The sequence below is a fragment of the Tachysurus fulvidraco genome, chromosome 5 (assembly GCF_022655615.1).
Source record: "Tachysurus fulvidraco isolate hzauxx_2018 chromosome 5, HZAU_PFXX_2.0, whole genome shotgun sequence".
NCBI classification, from domain to species: Eukaryota; Metazoa; Chordata; class Actinopteri; order Siluriformes; family Bagridae; genus Tachysurus; species Tachysurus fulvidraco.
Genome location: NC_062522.1, coordinates 12,192,498 through 12,209,420, shown reverse-complemented (window position 1 = coordinate 12,209,420; position 16,923 = coordinate 12,192,498). Strand labels below are relative to the sequence as shown.

The 16,923-nt window shown below is 38.2% G+C and overlaps 1 protein-coding gene across 1 annotated transcript in view; it reads left to right on the top strand.

Moving 5' to 3' along the window:
* The window catches only part of tprg1 (tumor protein p63 regulated 1), a 32,205-nt gene extending 20,274 nt beyond the window's left edge, over nt 1-11,931 (top strand). The window contains exons 5-6 of the mRNA XM_047813884.1: nt 9,607-9,760; nt 11,357-11,931. Coding sequence (XP_047669840.1) covers nt 9,607-9,760; nt 11,357-11,551 — 349 coding nt within the window. The 3' untranslated portion in view covers nt 11,552-11,931. The remainder of the gene's footprint in view (nt 1-9,606; nt 9,761-11,356) is intronic.
* Nucleotides 11,932-16,923: the final 4,992 nt, after the last annotated feature.

The following is a 16,923-nucleotide window of genomic DNA, read 5'->3' as shown; positions in this document are numbered from 1 at the left end:
TCACTCTATAACAGCCCATGTTGGGTGACCGTGAATCACATTCCGGCATTTTGGGAAGGAGGGTAACAAAATTCTAGAAGCTAAACTCTTGCTCCTTGTCTTCTTGTTATAAGCTCTTCCCATGACTCACAGAGGCAGACCTACTCTTGAGTGACTAAAACAGCTGAAAGAAATAACGTAATGCTACAGTTCATAATGTTATTTGTTTACTGCAATGTGCTGTGGTTAAGTTGGGGTTACAGCTCCATCGTACACTAGTCATTGTGTGGCTTTTGGTTTCTACTGGAGACTTTGCTACAAATCTTTCAAGGCCCTGGAGCCATTTTGATAAGCCGGAGAAGTAGTTCATTGTGGTTTGGTGTGAGCCCTGTTGTTTCTAAGAAAATATTTTCTGTGCGGTGAGGTGGAGAGAGTCGAGTGTGGATGAGTTGCGGGAGCTGGAGATGTGTGTGTGTTTTTTTTTTTTTTAAGTGCTTTTCTCTCTAGCTGTCTAGACGAGATAATTACTCAGGTACACTGCACATCACTCGCGTTGTCTTTTATTCCTGACAAGGAATTCAAACTGCATTTGCTACATTCAGAGGGAAGCTTTGGGGAAAGTAAAAGATGTTTGTATATGTCATTTTTCCCCCTCATTTTTAAATGCAGATGGCATCAGGTCGTGTGATGCCATGCGTGCTGTAATACAACACTCTGACTCGTTAGCTTATGTATTAAACTTTGACTATTATAGTATAATACTGTATGCTTCAGTTAGTTACACGTAAACACTTATTTCTAAACGATTTATACTGTAATATGACTTCATCATGTAGAAACTATTAAACTTCAGTTTGTGTGCATTAGTGGCACAATAGTGGGGAAATAAACATGAAATTTGAAATGAACCTGCCAGGTAACTTGTGTTAGCACAGAATAAATAAAAACTTTGACTCAGCTCCACATATTAGCTATAAGACTAATCACCACTGACATACTACCTTGAGTTAAAGGTTTGAAGCTGCTACACCGTGGCACCAACTTTTTAAGCTTCCATATTTGGGGACAATGAGTTCATAGGGTGTGTATAAGAGCTATTCTGAGTTGATTAGCTACTTAGATCAATTTCCTTATTAAAACGATGGCATTATGGTCATTAAAGGCTTAATTAGTGATTCCTGAGAAAAGTTTCTTTTTGTCTATAAGGTTTAATGTTATATTCTTGTTAAATATGTTCATATTAAACCATTTGTTATAACAAGGGAACTAAAACCTTTGCTAGCAAGGACTCTTTTTGAATGGTTGAAGTGGTTAAGGCTCTGCGTTGTTGATCAGAAGGTCAGGGCTCAAGCCCCATCACTGCCAAGCTGCCACTGTTACGCAATTTTCAAGTCAAGTCAAGAAGCATTTATTGTCATTTCAAACACATGTAGCTGATGCAGTACAAATTGAAATGAGACACCATTTCTCCAGGACCACGGAGCTACATAGAACAAAGACAGAGCTACATAGAACAACACAGAGTGAAGGACTTAAGTAAGTTAGTCTTAGCCACATAAAGTGCATCTGTGCAACCTGCTGCAAACAGTGTGAGAGAAAAGACAGTGCAAACAAAAAATACAAGACACTACACAACAGACACTACACAAAAGCAGCACCAACCAGTTGAGCAATGGAGTTGGCCCTGCGTTCTGGCCCTAACCTCCTCAGAAAAGAATTCTGCTGTAATGTATATGTGGCGACAATAAAGGCCTCAGTACAGAGTTTTCTGAATATAAAATGATTAAAATTTCAGCCTCATATTTTTAAATGTGTATGGTAATATTGTGGCTGTGCAGAGGAGCTGTAGAGGTAAAACTCTTTTCTTGTAATTAGATATGTGAAGTAATCGTTAGTGGCACATGTGTGTAAAGTAATTGTTAATGGCATGAATGACTGATAATGGTGAGTGGTGAGTTTCCCATTACTGGAAGAAAAGTTTAGAATTATCAGACATACTCGCTGTGCTTCACAAATCCTGGAGCTGAGTTTAAGAACCGAGGGCTGATTGTTTTAGCCTTCAGTACCAGCGCACTCTCAGATATAAATATCTATCTGGAAATGTAAATATAGTGTATCTTTAAAGGAATTTATATGCTGATATACCTTTAAAGATTAAAAAGATACATACTAAAGATGCAAAAGATGGACCTATGATAGTACCACTGCACCTGATTGCTAATTCTAACACGCTTGAATTAGCATTAGACCCAAGTGTGCTAGCATGATGCAGAAATTATGTAAATGTAAATGTACTAACGCAGAACTTATCACTTTTCACTTCACTCCATGAGGTAAACGTATTAAGATGTCAAAAATGAGGCGGTGTTTATTTAAACGGTGATTTAAGGAATTTCATTTCCGAACGTCCTGTTTGGATACGGCTGGAGTGATGCATCCGATATCAATTAAAAAATAAAAATAAAAAACAACAACAACAATCTTAGACACAGCAGTTAGGTGAGTTGTGGTAGGTGTTTGTATGTGCATGATGTTGAAATAGGTTTGAATAGTAAACAGATGTCATTCTTTGTGGTACCAGCAGATGGGGATGTTTCACACGTTTCTATCTGTACTCCCTTTATCACAGCTCAGCTGCACACTGACCACCAGTCCTCCTTTACGTACATTTACGTTATTATAGGTTTGACATCCACAGCTGCTTCACCAGTCTGTGGTATTATCCCAATTGTCCTGATTTTTTTGAGACTTCTCTCAGCCATACAGTAAATCTGTACTGTTCAAACACAAAGTGTAGAGGTGGAGCGTAAGCAAAAGCAACAAAAGCGAAGCACGATCCCACAGTGTTGAATGCGTTGACTTCCTGATTCGGAATGGCAGGGATTAAGCGTTCTTGTGTTTGGATTTGTTAAGCACTTCTTTTCAGCAAGCAGCTGCTTGTCATACATTTCACGGTGTTGAAGTACATCTGTGTTGTGCACAGGGGTCAACATGCTAGCAAAGGTTACACTGTAGGGGAAAGTTCCAGTTTCACATATTTTTAAACAGATCCTTTACACATTCTGTTTATAGTCCAAAGGTTTTTTTTTTATTTTAATTTATTTATTTAAAGGCTGTTCATTGTAAAGAAATATATTACTGCATTTCATTGGGCCTGTATTTGTACTCTGCGCAATGACGATACATTTTCATTTAATCAAATATTAATATGCAAAAATATAGGGAAGTATCATTGCAGTATGTGCTGTGATGGTATCATCGTATTTCATTGATCTGTTTACAGGAAGTTGTACATGTTCCTCTGTGTCTTTATAGATTTCCTCTGGGTTCTCCAGCTTCCTTCCTAACCCCCACAAATGTGCATGGAAATTGACTGGCTATGTCATATATACATAATGCAAGTGTGTGTTTGTGTGTGTGTGTGTGTGTGTGTGTGTGTGTGTGTGTGTGTGTGTGTGTGTGTGTGTGTGTGTGTGCGCGCGCACACCCTTTTCCATGAATCCATCCAGTATGGTATATCTGCCTGGGGCTAGTGTTCCTGGAATCCACTGCAACCCTGAATGAATAAATGAATGAATGTATAGAATATATACACCTGCATATATAAGTGATGTTCAGTGATGGGGATCTTGTATGAAAGGTATTGTATGAAATGTCTCTCACCCTGCACACTCTCGTGAACGTGTGTGTCTTACTTCATAATGATTTTGATTAAGTATCTGATCATTTTGGTTGTTTTTCTCTCTCTTGCACGCATCCTCTTATCCCCATGCTCCGTTTTCCCTTTCTCCAGTCTGTCTTCCTCTTCTGTAAGACGTCCTCTCGTCGCCTACTTCACACGTGTGGACAGTGGTGCACAGCCGTTGGCTCATGTACGGCATGCTGTAACGGCCGGGTTGTAAGCTGGCTCTGAAGCTGCGTTGAGCAATCAGGGGGATTTGTGTGCTTCGATGTGTGAGCCACTTGCCATGACAGCTGAAGCGGGCCGCTGATATTTATCTAATGTGTTGACTTACTAGTCCTCATCCTCACAGAGTGCACTCAACCACTGCAGGAATTTTCAGACACTGTGGTGAAGCTTAGTTAAAAATATGCTGGGGAATGTGAGCCGTGTGTGTGTGTGTGTGTGTGTGTGTGTGTGTGTGTGTGTGTGTGTGTGTGTGTGTGTGTGTGTGTGTGTGTTTATGCTAGAAGGCGGGCAATGAAATGAGCATTACTTCTGTTTTATGGCTCGAGTATTTATATTTTGTCCTCTGATATATGATTTTATGAAGCATCCTGTACATGTCTTGTGGAAGCTCATAATTCATCCATATACAGTAAAGAAAGCTCTTTTTTCCTGATCACTCCCGCCAACTTTTCCTTTTGTGTTGGTTAATCTTTTAGAATAATGGAGTAGGAGAGTCAGAATGGGTGTGAGATGTAGTGTGTGTGTGTGTGTGTGTGTGTGTGTGTGTGTGTGTGTGTGTGTGTGTGTGTGTGTGTGTGTGTGTGTGTGTGTGTGTGTGTGTGTGTGTGTGTAGTGATCAGTGAAAGCTCAGCTTTGTACCATAAACAGTGAGTGTGTAAGAGCATTGGTGACTGCAGCCCAGCCTTCTCTTGCTTGTCTCAACTGGCCCTGTTCGGATAGCTTACCTGTAATCATCTGGAGATCTTTCCACACACACAGACACACACACTCACAGACAAACACACATAGACACACACACACACACACACACACACACACATATCTCTCTTGCACACATCAGTATGACATGTGGTTCTCACTAGACAAACATGTGTTTAGCACATGATTATGCAGGATGACATCCACACACATGCACACACTTACTGCATCTACATTTATATACACAAACAAACCTTGGCACTGAAAATATAACCCCTACCCCCATCAGGGTTACACCCCTGTTTCCAGTGCACACTTATTGTTTAAGGCCCTTTTCGCCAAGTGCAGCCTTTGTGCCTCACCTTTTCTTTATTTTTCATGGTCAAGCTCATCTGGGTGGAGTCACTGACACAAACACATTGTCCATGCTCTGAAAACATTGTGTAAGCAGCTGGACTACTGCCTCCTATAATGTATAGTGTGTGTGTGTGTGTGTGTGTGTGTGTGTGTGTGTGTGTGTGTGTGTGTGTGTGTGTGTGTGTGTGTGTTAGTGAGTGAGTGTGTGTGAGTGTGTGTGTATGAGTGTGTGTGTGTCAGTGACACACACACACTCATACACACACACTCGTGTGTGAGTGTGTGTGTATGAGTGTGTGTGTGTTAGTGACACACACACACTCATACACACACACTCACTCGCTCAGACACACACACACACACTCACACACACACTCATTCACACACTCATACACACACACTCTCTGATTCACACACTCACACTCACTTACACACATATGCACACACACACACACACACACACACACACACACACACACACACACACACACACACACACACAAGGTGCATGCAGAACTCCTCCCAAAGCAAACACACTCCCGCTGCATTTGGAAAAGCGAATCTGTCTTCATGTGTGTCCTGATTTATCAGCCGGTGCAGTGCTCGCTTTGTGTGTACACTCAAAACAAAAGAGCGTGTGAATCAGTGAAGGGGAGAGAAATTAATGAACCAGTCCCTTGTTAACCATAAGTGCAAACATTTTACTATAGCTAAGAGGTGAGGCAGATGTGTCTTTTTGTGAAGTCTATTAAAGACATAATAGCAATGGTTTGTTGTTGTTGTTGTTGTTGTTATTTTTCATTTTCTACATAAATGAACCCTCTGTAGGAATGTATCAGTTATAATCATTTTAAGTTGTTTAACACAGTACTGTGTATATGTCCAGTGTGTAGCAGGTATCTGTTATATACTTTACCATAAGGAACAAATGCAGTTACTTAAAAGATCTTTATTTTGAATTTATTTATTTATTTAAATATTGCGATGCAACTTGCAGGTTAACTTCCAGAAATCTACTTGAATTGGTGACATTGTACTGTAATAACCTTCTATAATAGCTGTATTCGTGTTTGATGCACGTCAATAGGATATGGTTTGGCTGAATGTGTGTTGTATTAAAGTCACACCACATGTCTTGTCTCAAATCTGCGGAAAATTGCACATTAAAATGCTCCTCTGTGGAGTTTACTTGATTTTGTGTTAATATCTGCAATTGCAATCACAACAACAAAAAACAAACAATAATAATAATAATTTTTATTATTATTTTATAGAATTATTATATAAATAATAAAATAATAATAATACTTATTATTATTATTATTATTATTATTAGTAGTAGTAGTAGTAGTAGTAGTAGTAGTAGTAGTAGTAGTATTACTATTATTATGATTATTATGATGATGATTATTATTATTATTATTATTATTATTATTTACATTTTATTATAATAATAATAATAATAATAATAATAATAATAATAATAATAATAATAATAATAATAGTAATAATAATAATGGAGAGGAAGTGGAATAAATATGAATTAAATATGCAAAAATGTTAAGCAAACAATTTGAATAATGATGTTCTGAATCATTGTTACACCTGTAGAGAGATTTAGTGCATGCAGTGTATTAATGTGTGTGTGTGTGTGTGTGTGTGTGTGTGTGTGTGTGTGTGTGTGTGTGTGTGTGTGTGTGTGTGGTGGCTTTAGAGAGACAAATATCTGACAGTGAAAGCTGAGATTGATGATGTTAGCTTTTACACTCATCAGTTTAAAACATGAGCACAGACTCAGGGTGGGAAAAGGGCAAAAACTGTGTGACAGGGAGAGGAAGGAGACACGGAGTAGAAGAAGAGAGATGGTTAGAGAGGAGGAGATGATACAGCCCTGTAGCCAAATGTGTCTATCGATCTGCTTAAAAAAACAACAGAGAGCTCCTGCAGCCGCTCGCGAGCGCTTTGTAGCGCTAACACTGCGCGGTTTAGTTGAAGCCGAAGGGCACGTCAGTTTCCTCAAAACACAGCAGAGGTGTAATGCTTAGTGCCAGAAGGGGTTGGAGAGGTGGGAGGACAACTGTGCCTGCTTCACAGCATGACTACTTTCATTTTGATAAGAATAACTAGCAAAAAGGCTTTATTTGCATGTGAGGGTTTTTTGTGTGCATGTAGAGACAAGTCAAGACCTTTCCTGTAAGAGTCAGTTATGACTTCACACAAATTCAGGAGAAAGTTAGTGTTCTGTAGAAGTTGGTTGCTAATTATTGGTTGGTTGAGCCAAACATGAATCACAGAGCAAAGCTAAACAACCCTTTATTTATTGACCGAAGATTTGCTAAAAACAAGTGACGAAAAAAAACATGACGGAATACACGTTGTACCGAGGATCCACAGGATGGAAATAGATGAAACCCGAAACACAATAGGTAAACAAAATCGGTACACAAAAGTCCTGTATATGTTCTGAAAGCACTGTATTTCCTAAAACATACATGATTTTTCTCTTCTTTTTTTTTTTTTTTTTTTTTTTACATCTCGTCCCACAAGCCAGCGTGTTTTTCTCTTAGCACAATTGCTAACATTTTTCATTTTTATGTTGTCCATAACACTGACGGACCAACATCCATATTATCATCTAGCAGAGTGTATTTACATACTTATATGTTAAGTTCTGTAGCAAAGGTTTTACCTCAGCAAAGAGGGCAGCGTATTCCTGTTTTGTCATAGCTACATCTCTGAATTGTTTTGATTGTTTTGTTATCTAGTTTTCTGTGTCCTTAGTTCTACTTTTTTTGTTTTATTCTGATTACTGGTTCATTGTAGAGACATTAAAAATGTGCATCATAAATATACCTACATTTAATATGACTTATGCACTGAATCAGGGTAAATATATTGTTTCTATTGGCAGTTACGGTAATCCATGTTATGCACTTCAACATCTTGTTTTCCAGAATATCTGCAGTTTAAATGCAGTATAGGGAAACCTTCTCTATCACAGTTGTGTCTGATCGTTTCCTTTTCGGTATTTGTAATAAGGCTATAAAGACATTCATTTCAAATGCATTAGCATGTCAGATAAGCGCAGTAAACGATCCTGGAGTGCATCCTAAAGCCATGTACTGAAATCAGTGCCTCCCCAACTGAGATTGATGGGCAGACTGTAAATAGAGCATTGTGAAAGATCTTAGTGAAAATGGAAGGATGCCAAGATCATTTCAAAGCCTGAATGTGGAGTAGGTTTAAAGCTCAGTGTTTGCTGCCAGGCACACACTTGTCTTCTGGGGTTTCATCAGCCTGGAAAATAAAGACATGGCCCCTGGGCGTTTCATTAAAATCTATTTACTTAAAATGGCAAAAAGAAAAGAAGGGGGGGTGAAAGAAAATCTGATGAACACTGGGAATTGCCTTTAAGCTTAGTAAACATTAGATTGGCTCATGCATAAAGGAGGTGCCCTAAAGAGGAATGGTGCTGATTTTGGCAGTGACTGAGCTTTGTTGGAAGAGAACAGAGGGGTTCGAGAGGTCAAGCTTACCTATTTGAAAACACAAGTGCGTGTGAATCAGTGCGCGGCTAACGTGATAATGCCTTCCTAATGATGGGCACTTGGATTTTTTGCATTGTGTTTCATAAACTAGTGTTTACTTTAAACATTATATTGTAGTTCTGCCAAAATTAAATGAAATAAAAAAAGGGCTTGCCCTTTTTGTAGGATTCTATATAGGCTGTCCATTGTGATGGATGATAACGGTTATCATAGTAGCAATAATTATATAAATAGAATAAGAAGATGAAGAATATGTAAGGTAGCGTTGCTGCCCCATGGCTCCAGGTTAGGATAGATTCTTAACTCAGGTTAATGTTTGGAGTTTCTCTGCATGTTTTCTCTGTACCCATGTGGCTTGCATGCAGGTTTTCTTTTGGGCACAGTGATCTGACCAAACCCAACTTGCACATGATCCATCATCTCATTAGCCTGAAGCAGACAGCATGGAGCTGGCAGGAGCTGAGCTGACACAATGGAGCTTGCATTTTTCATTGCATGTAAAAGAAATAGCATTTTAGCATGCTAACATAACCACAACTGCTAGTCACAGCCACACGAGTCATCGTGATGTCATAGGTAAGGAAAATGTTGGGTTTAGAAGCACAGATCATGGGTCCCACATGATGGAAGAAGAATTGAGAAGAAAGTAAAGATTGTGGTGTGAATTAAAAATGTATTCTGCACTGGCACTGAACCACTCAGAAACTGTGGCTGGTATACGTACAGTATGTGATAGAGCAGCCAGGACTGCAGATAAAAGCCTGTGGATGGACAAGGGACAATGCATTGTGACTAGCTCCTACAGGACAGTAATGTTAATGTGAGACATGAAAAATGGCTACTGTACAGAAAAATGTGCATGAAGTAGAACAGAATGGCAAATTCTATCCCCAGCTTTAGAATATGAGACGACTGTAGCTCTGACCGCGATCACAAGATTCCTCCGTATCATGTTCACATGGAGGTGAGAAGGAGATAAGGGAATGATCATCTGTCACTTTACTCCCTTAGTCTGAGATAGACATTCACACTGCTGCTAGTGGTTATGTGGTTAATATAAAATAAAATAAATTGATTAATATGTATTTGTCTATTTGTGTTTTATCGTTTCAGGCGAGAGGGCGAGGGACTGCGTGTGTTTTGGGACAAGCTCCGAGAGCCGTCAGTAACATCACGCTGGAACCCTTTTGCCACTGACTACCCCTACACTACTCTGACATACCACCCAGTTCACAATGCTAATGAGACTGTGTCCAAAATCTGTGAGGTGAGGAGACTTCTGTTAACATCATTTAATGTCAGAAGCCTACAAGAAACTGTGGGCATAGCATGGGTAGATAAACATAGCCATATCCACATTTTAATCGCTTAATGTGTGTATGGATGCTCTATGGATTGTGATTAAAGCTTATTGTTTTTCTTTTAAAAGAACATTCAGTACCATTATCATTATTGATGATGATTACGGATTATGATGATGATGGTGATATTGATGATGATAGTTTCAGAAATTAATTAAGCCTTTGACATTGCACCTTTGTAAAATGGTCCGTGAACCCTAGTCAGGGGTATTAACCCTGTGCATTGTTTACTATGGTGGAAATCACAACACACCCTCATTACCAGTCTAACATCTAACTTAACCAAAAAACTGGGTTTGTGTCTGAATTGTGTTTTGACTAAAAATTTCTACTGTACCACATTTAAATGATGAGCCTTATATCTGTGGGCGTAGATGTTTATTTACAGTTAAATGGGTCCCTCAGTGCAAAGAGAACCTGTGGATCAGTATAAACACAACACATATGCACACAAACACACATCTGCTGCACATTTGCATCAATTTCACCTTTACTCAGTGTCTAGATGCTTCCTTTTCAGTGTTTAAAGTGCACAGGAAACTACCTTTTAAGGGTTCTTCAGTATTCTTTCTCTGAGCAGTTCAACTACAACCACTTTATGAAGCAGAAATCTTCATAACTATAAAAAACACCCTTGAGCCAGACTTTCTCATGACTGTGAAGCCCTGTAGAGCTGATGCAGCTTTTAGCAGGTCACGGTGGACATGGGTGGAGTTGCAGTGTCCTTGCAGGTGACTGCACAGATCACATAACCGCTCATTTGTAGAGGCAGGGTGTCAAAGCTTTCAGCCCCAATACCATTCCTCACATTCCACCACGCCCATGGTGGTGAGCAGCACGGAGAGAAAGAGGGAGGTAAATGAGGCAGAGAGCATCAACCATCTAAAGACAGCTAGGTGTTTTTAGCTGGGTTTGGTCACAATAGAACAATTATTTATTTGTGTATTAGACAGTCTTAGAATGCATAATGTGAGACGTAAATGAGGGCCACTGTGATGAATGCTAAAGTTATTTGAATTAAATTTCAGAGTTTGATCCAAAAGCCAACCCTACAGTAGGAGGACAGCATAGGACGACAAAAAGCTTCTAACACAAGATGAAATATTTGTGATTAAGCAAGCAATCTTTTAAAAGATATTTTACCTCTGAACAATCAGCATTCAATGTTATCTTGTTTAACCCAGTTCCACTTCATCACTTTTAAATGCTTTTTCTCCAGGCATAACATTGCATGTCCCAGTTTTCTTCATGAGGTCTGTGTTTAGAGGTGTCATTATATAATGAGACATGGAGAACATGTTATCATAGTTTTCTTGGCCATGATTTTAATTGGGATCATTTCATACATTACAAGAAATAATAGTATTAAAATTCTGTTTGAAGATGTTTGAAATTTAGCAATTGAATCGTCTCACTATCACGTTATTGCTGCCTTGCTACGTTTGATAAGTCTCAGGTCAGACACAACCTAATGACTTCAGATATCTGCTTTCTCCTCATAGCTTCAGAGTTTTAAGGATCAGTTGGCTGCTGCAGCACAGAAAGCCCACAGTCTAAATCCTCTCCCAGGGAAAGCCAACGGTGTGATGATTCTGAGCCAGCCCATCCTCATCGAGGCCTACGTAGGCATCATGTCAACCCTTGGCAACCAGAACAAACTGGGCTACTGCTTAGCAAGAGGCAACGTCGGTTTCTGAATGGAAATTCCAGTTCAATTCCTTAACGCTTTTAGCGATGTAAAAGTCAGTTCTAAAAATATTATTTTTTAACTGTTCTTAATAATGTTCATTCTGTTTTTATACATTTTTCCAAGCTAAGCAACTCCAAAGATGTCGACAGAGCAAATCAATTTGATAACTTCCACTATAATATGGTTTAGCTTTCTCTGTTAGAATGTTTGACAATACAGTATATTTTGTCAGAATGTTCTTTTTAATAAGGAAATTGTAAGTTTTATGTTTTAAGTGTAATGTCTATGAAAAAATGTATCGGGGGGAAATATTGTCTTTGCTCTAAATAAATGCTTATAAAACTACATTGATTTGATTTTCAAAATAAAGAATATTGTTGTACTAGATTTTTTTTTTTTTTACTACCCCAATGTCTTTTTAGGAGAAGTCTGCTTAGGTGCAGTAGGTGCATTTGGGGGAGGCAGCGTTTGTGCTCCTGAGATTGCATCCTGGCAATTGTCATGGAGGTTTCCTGAAGAATTCAACTATATTTACATGACCACAGAGTTTTCGTGAAGGTTTGAACATCATAGCGAACAGAACTTAAGAATAAGAGGAATAAATGTATAGAAACAAACGGAATACATTGTGAGAATGTGTTTTTTACCCTCTGCGGCATATACCACGTGAATCCGTCATGACTGTACATTGAGGAGCTTCTCATACAGCAGATCATTTAGCACCTGACTTTGAGTCTCTTTCTCTTTTCATTTACTCTGTAACAATTCTGTCATCAGTCCTGCTATTTGCTGCCCCTTCAATAATGCAATACTCCTTACAGGCTCCCTGAAGCATGAAGGTGTATGTCATATTAGCCTGATGGTAGGAGTTTTAACAGTCAAGCAATGCCCTGGAATTTTTCCTGGGTTTTGTAAATGCAGTTCTGCTTGTTTTTCCTTCACAAAAGTGAACAGATTAAACCCAAATCCCTGAGTACAGCTGATGCAGAAACTGATGCTACATTCCACTGTCTTTATAGAGTCACTCAGATATCCTAAAATGCATCCCACGATGCTATCACTGCCTGTGTGCACACCATCCCATAGTGTTGTTCAATCCAGAGTTAAAACAGTGACATATATGCAGTGAATTCAGCAATCGGTTTTGTTTTACATATCATTGGAAATCATTTGGACAATATACTGTTAACCTTTATAAAATTTGAGCTGTTTTTCTAATGACAAATGTACAGCCGTCATTATCAGCTGATAATTCTATGGATGTAGTGCTCCATTTATATATATATATATATATATATATATATATATATATATATATATATATATATATATATATATATATATATACAAGCTCTGGGTAATAATGTGCATTCTTTTTATCTACCTGTGTTTATTTGCACTTTCTATGGGTGCGAAAGGAAGGACTGCTATCCTTGTTTTGCATCTGAAAAGAATAAAAATTGAAAAGAATTGAAGTATATGAAATGGTTGGCCTGCTGCATGTTATGCGTTAAGCTCTTGTTCATCTGATTTTGAGAATCTACACAATGGCCCACTGTTAATGTGAACACTGCTAGCAGATTTTGTACAAGCCTCTATATTGTCAGCAGCCTCCCACAGTATCAGTTTACAAGCTGAAGGTGTACAGCGTCCTAAAGGTTAATAGCGAAAGCATGTTCTTTGTGTGATCTCACTGTAAATAATAATAAGAATATATGCAGCATAATGTAACACTTCAAACACATCAAAACATTTTGTTGAATTTAAACCTATTATTCTGATGGATTATTCTTGTGACCTTAACAGTTGAATGTACAGTATGGGTGGAGCTGGCCACTGATACTAAAAGGCTATTTTTAAACTTATAAGTCTTTTATTAATTCATTTATTATTCAGTTCCTTCAGTAAGTACTATATTTATATAAAAATTACTCTATTCTGGTAGTATACAGAACCATAACTGTTGTAGTCGACTCTTGATTCCTAATGCCTGGGACCGGAGAATTGACTCTTTTGTTATCAATTCCTAGCATCAATCTTCGGAGGAAATACCTGTGGTAAGAAAGATGGCTATGAATGTTCATTTTATTAAACAAAACAAATTTTGATTGATTTAAATAGAATACCTTGTTAGTGTTCTAATGTACAATGCCGTTATAGACGCATACACTACGTTCCTGGCCGAGCTAATTAACTAAGGTTACTACTTGATGTTCTTATCTGCTTCATGTTTATAATGCTACATTCCACATGTGGGGCATGTGGTAGCCTAGTGGTTAAGGTGTTAGGCTACCAGTTGAAAATTTGATCCCAGGTCCACCAAGCTGCCATCGTTGGGCCCCTGAGCAAGGCCCCTAACCCTCAATTGCTTAGTTGTGTATATATATTTAAAAAAATATTAGATAATGTAAGTCACTCTGGATAAGAGCATCTGCCAAATGTTGTAAATGTAATAAAATAGATTCCAGGGAAGTGAGTCAGATCAACTTTAAACCACATTCCTCTTCATTCTTTGGTGAAATTGCTTATAATTGAATAATTATAATTTGTTATAATTGGGAAAATAAGTATATGGAAAATGTCTTTTTTTTTTGCACTAAATGCAGGTTCTCCTTGTTATCTGTGTGCTTTTGTTTCTCTCGCATTCTCGGATTTGTATTCTATTTAGTTTTTCTTTTTTCTATTTCTTTTTAACACTTCTTTTTGGATTCTCAGTGGTTCTCAGTAGATTCATGACCTATCCCTGAAATGCTGGGTGTTGGGAAGGAACACACCCAGGATTAGATGCCAGTCCATCACACAGACACACACACAGACAATTTTGTAAATTGCTCATTCACACCTCTGGGCAATTTATTTAGAGTCATTAGTTCACCTACTAGTATGCTTTGGGAGGTGGGTAGAAACCAGGTGGAGGTATATGGACACAGGGTTGTGCTGAGTTGTAAGGGATTTTTCACAATTTTCACAACTGTCCAATTTTTCCCCAAAATAGATAATTATAAAGCAGACCTTATGTTTGTATGTTAATTCGGCAGTGTTTAAAGTTGGATCTGGGACTATGAACCTGTGCTTTAAATCTTATTATTGTCCATTTCAAAAGTTTATTTTCTTTCTTCTATAAATTATACAATAAACCAGCTGCAGGGAGAAGGACTATGTATTTATTTTTCTTTCTTAAATATGTGTGTTACAGAAGCCAGTGTATTAATGTGGATCTCAGTGGAACTTGGAAGCATTTCGTTACCCAAGCTCAGGAATTGCTGTGCCCTGAAGGAGGGCTTCTCAAGCATACATTCAAAGTTCTTCTTAAGCTTTTTTTTTTTTTTTTAATCTTTGAAAGAAAGCACAGGGTGAGCTGCCAGCTCAGTTGTTAAAACAGAGGTGGGCCTTAAAACAAGGAGTGACCGTGTTCCAGGCATGCAACTGAATTTCACAACAGCATGCTTGGGGCGTGATACAGAAATGTTTCACAATAAAATGGTTCTTCACTTGATGACATTCGGAAAGTGTATTAGGAAAATTTTTCCCCCAAAAAAAGGCCTTTGGCTAATACTGAGGTGAGAAGCTCGTACACTGTTGTCTTCTGAGCCTCACAACATCTGTGCATTATTCTATGTTAGAATTACACGGTAAACTATTCTTTTATCTGCACAACAATTTTATCTTTGACTTGCCCATGGGTAACGATTTAAGCCAAAAAACGGATGATAGGAATAATAGGATAGGAAGATGGGATCCTGCTGAGCAGACTAACCTTTGTTTCTTGTGTAAACAACTTTTTTAATGAACTCAACTTTTGCTTTGTTTCTTTTATTTCCTCATATATATCTTACTTCATCTGTTTGTGTTGTTGTGTGTTTGGGTGAGTCTCCATGGAGGCCCTAGTAATGATTCTGATTCAGTGCTAGTATGGAACTCACTTTTTTCAGAACACTCTGCTTTTCTTCTTTCTCAGATCGAGCAACAGTCAGAACAAATGTACCTAAATTGACCTAAAAGGGGAAAGGATACGTAATGTGAATGACATTTGTTTTTGATAACAGTTTCTGATAAGTTCTGACATAACCTTTGACCTGTGAATTGATGAACTCCAGTGTTGTGAGCCAACAGAAAGCATGAAGGACTATATTCTGTTTGGTCAATAAGACTATAATAATAAATAAAAAAAGGAATTGTGTTCCTATTTGTATACACGTCATTTGTCTGCTATTTTCCTTTTCTGTTGAGGAAAGTTGAGGAAATGAGCTCAGGTGTGCGAATGTCTACAAATAAGTTGGCTGATTAACAGGAAATATCTGTTGTCTATATTTCAGAAGAAAGTCTCTTTTCATGTGCCACGTAATATAGACGTGGACCACATCATTTAGATGTATTCGGTGTTGAACACATCAGGCCCGATGGTGTACTCATTTAAAATTAATATAGTTATCTTCTAAATTCTGAATTTGGAACTGGAATGATCTCAGTTTGCTCCAGGCGATGGTACTTAGTCATTTAACATTTCTTATGAACAATGTGATTGATCAATGATTATGCAAAGAGTTATGGCGTAGGAAGAATAAGCATCTGCAATAATAACCGTGTTAAAAATGTGATGTTATTTTATGGCCAGTATGGAAGAGCTGCACAATGAATCATTCTTAGAGTAATTTTCCTTACATTCCATCCTGATAAGGTAAACACTGCCTGAGGCAACAGAATACAGCACACAGGCTCCTTAACCGAACCCTCAGCCAACTATTTAAACCAAAAAGCCATCAGAGGTCATCATCTGACTCTCTCTCTCTCTCTCTCTCTCTCTCTCTCTCTCTCTCTCTCTCTCTCTCTCTCTCTCTCTCTCTCTCTCTCTCTCTCACTTTCTCTCTATATTTGTCTCTCTTTCTCTATCTCTATATTTGTTTCTCTTTCTCTATCTCTATCTCAGAAACTGTCTTGTGTTCTAGTTTAATTAACTTAAACTGAGACCTTAATGACAAAAACATTTTTTCACATCACCAAATATTTTTGCAATACAAAGAAACTATATATATATATATATATATATATATATATATATATATATATATATATATATATATATATATATATATAAAATATAGGTTAGCATAGCTTAGTGGTTAGCACGTTCGCCTCACACCTCCAGGGTTGGGGGTTCGATTCCCACCTCCGCCTTGTGTGTGTGGAGTTTGCATGTTCTCCCCGTGTCTCGGGGGTTTCCTCCGGGTACTCTGGTTTCCTCCCCCGGTCCAAAGACATGCATGGTAGGTTGATTGGCATCTCTGGAAAATTGTCCATAGTGTGTGAGTGTGTGAGTGAATGAGAGTGTATGTGCCCTGCGATGGGTTGGCACTCCGTCCAGGGTGTATCCTGCCTTGA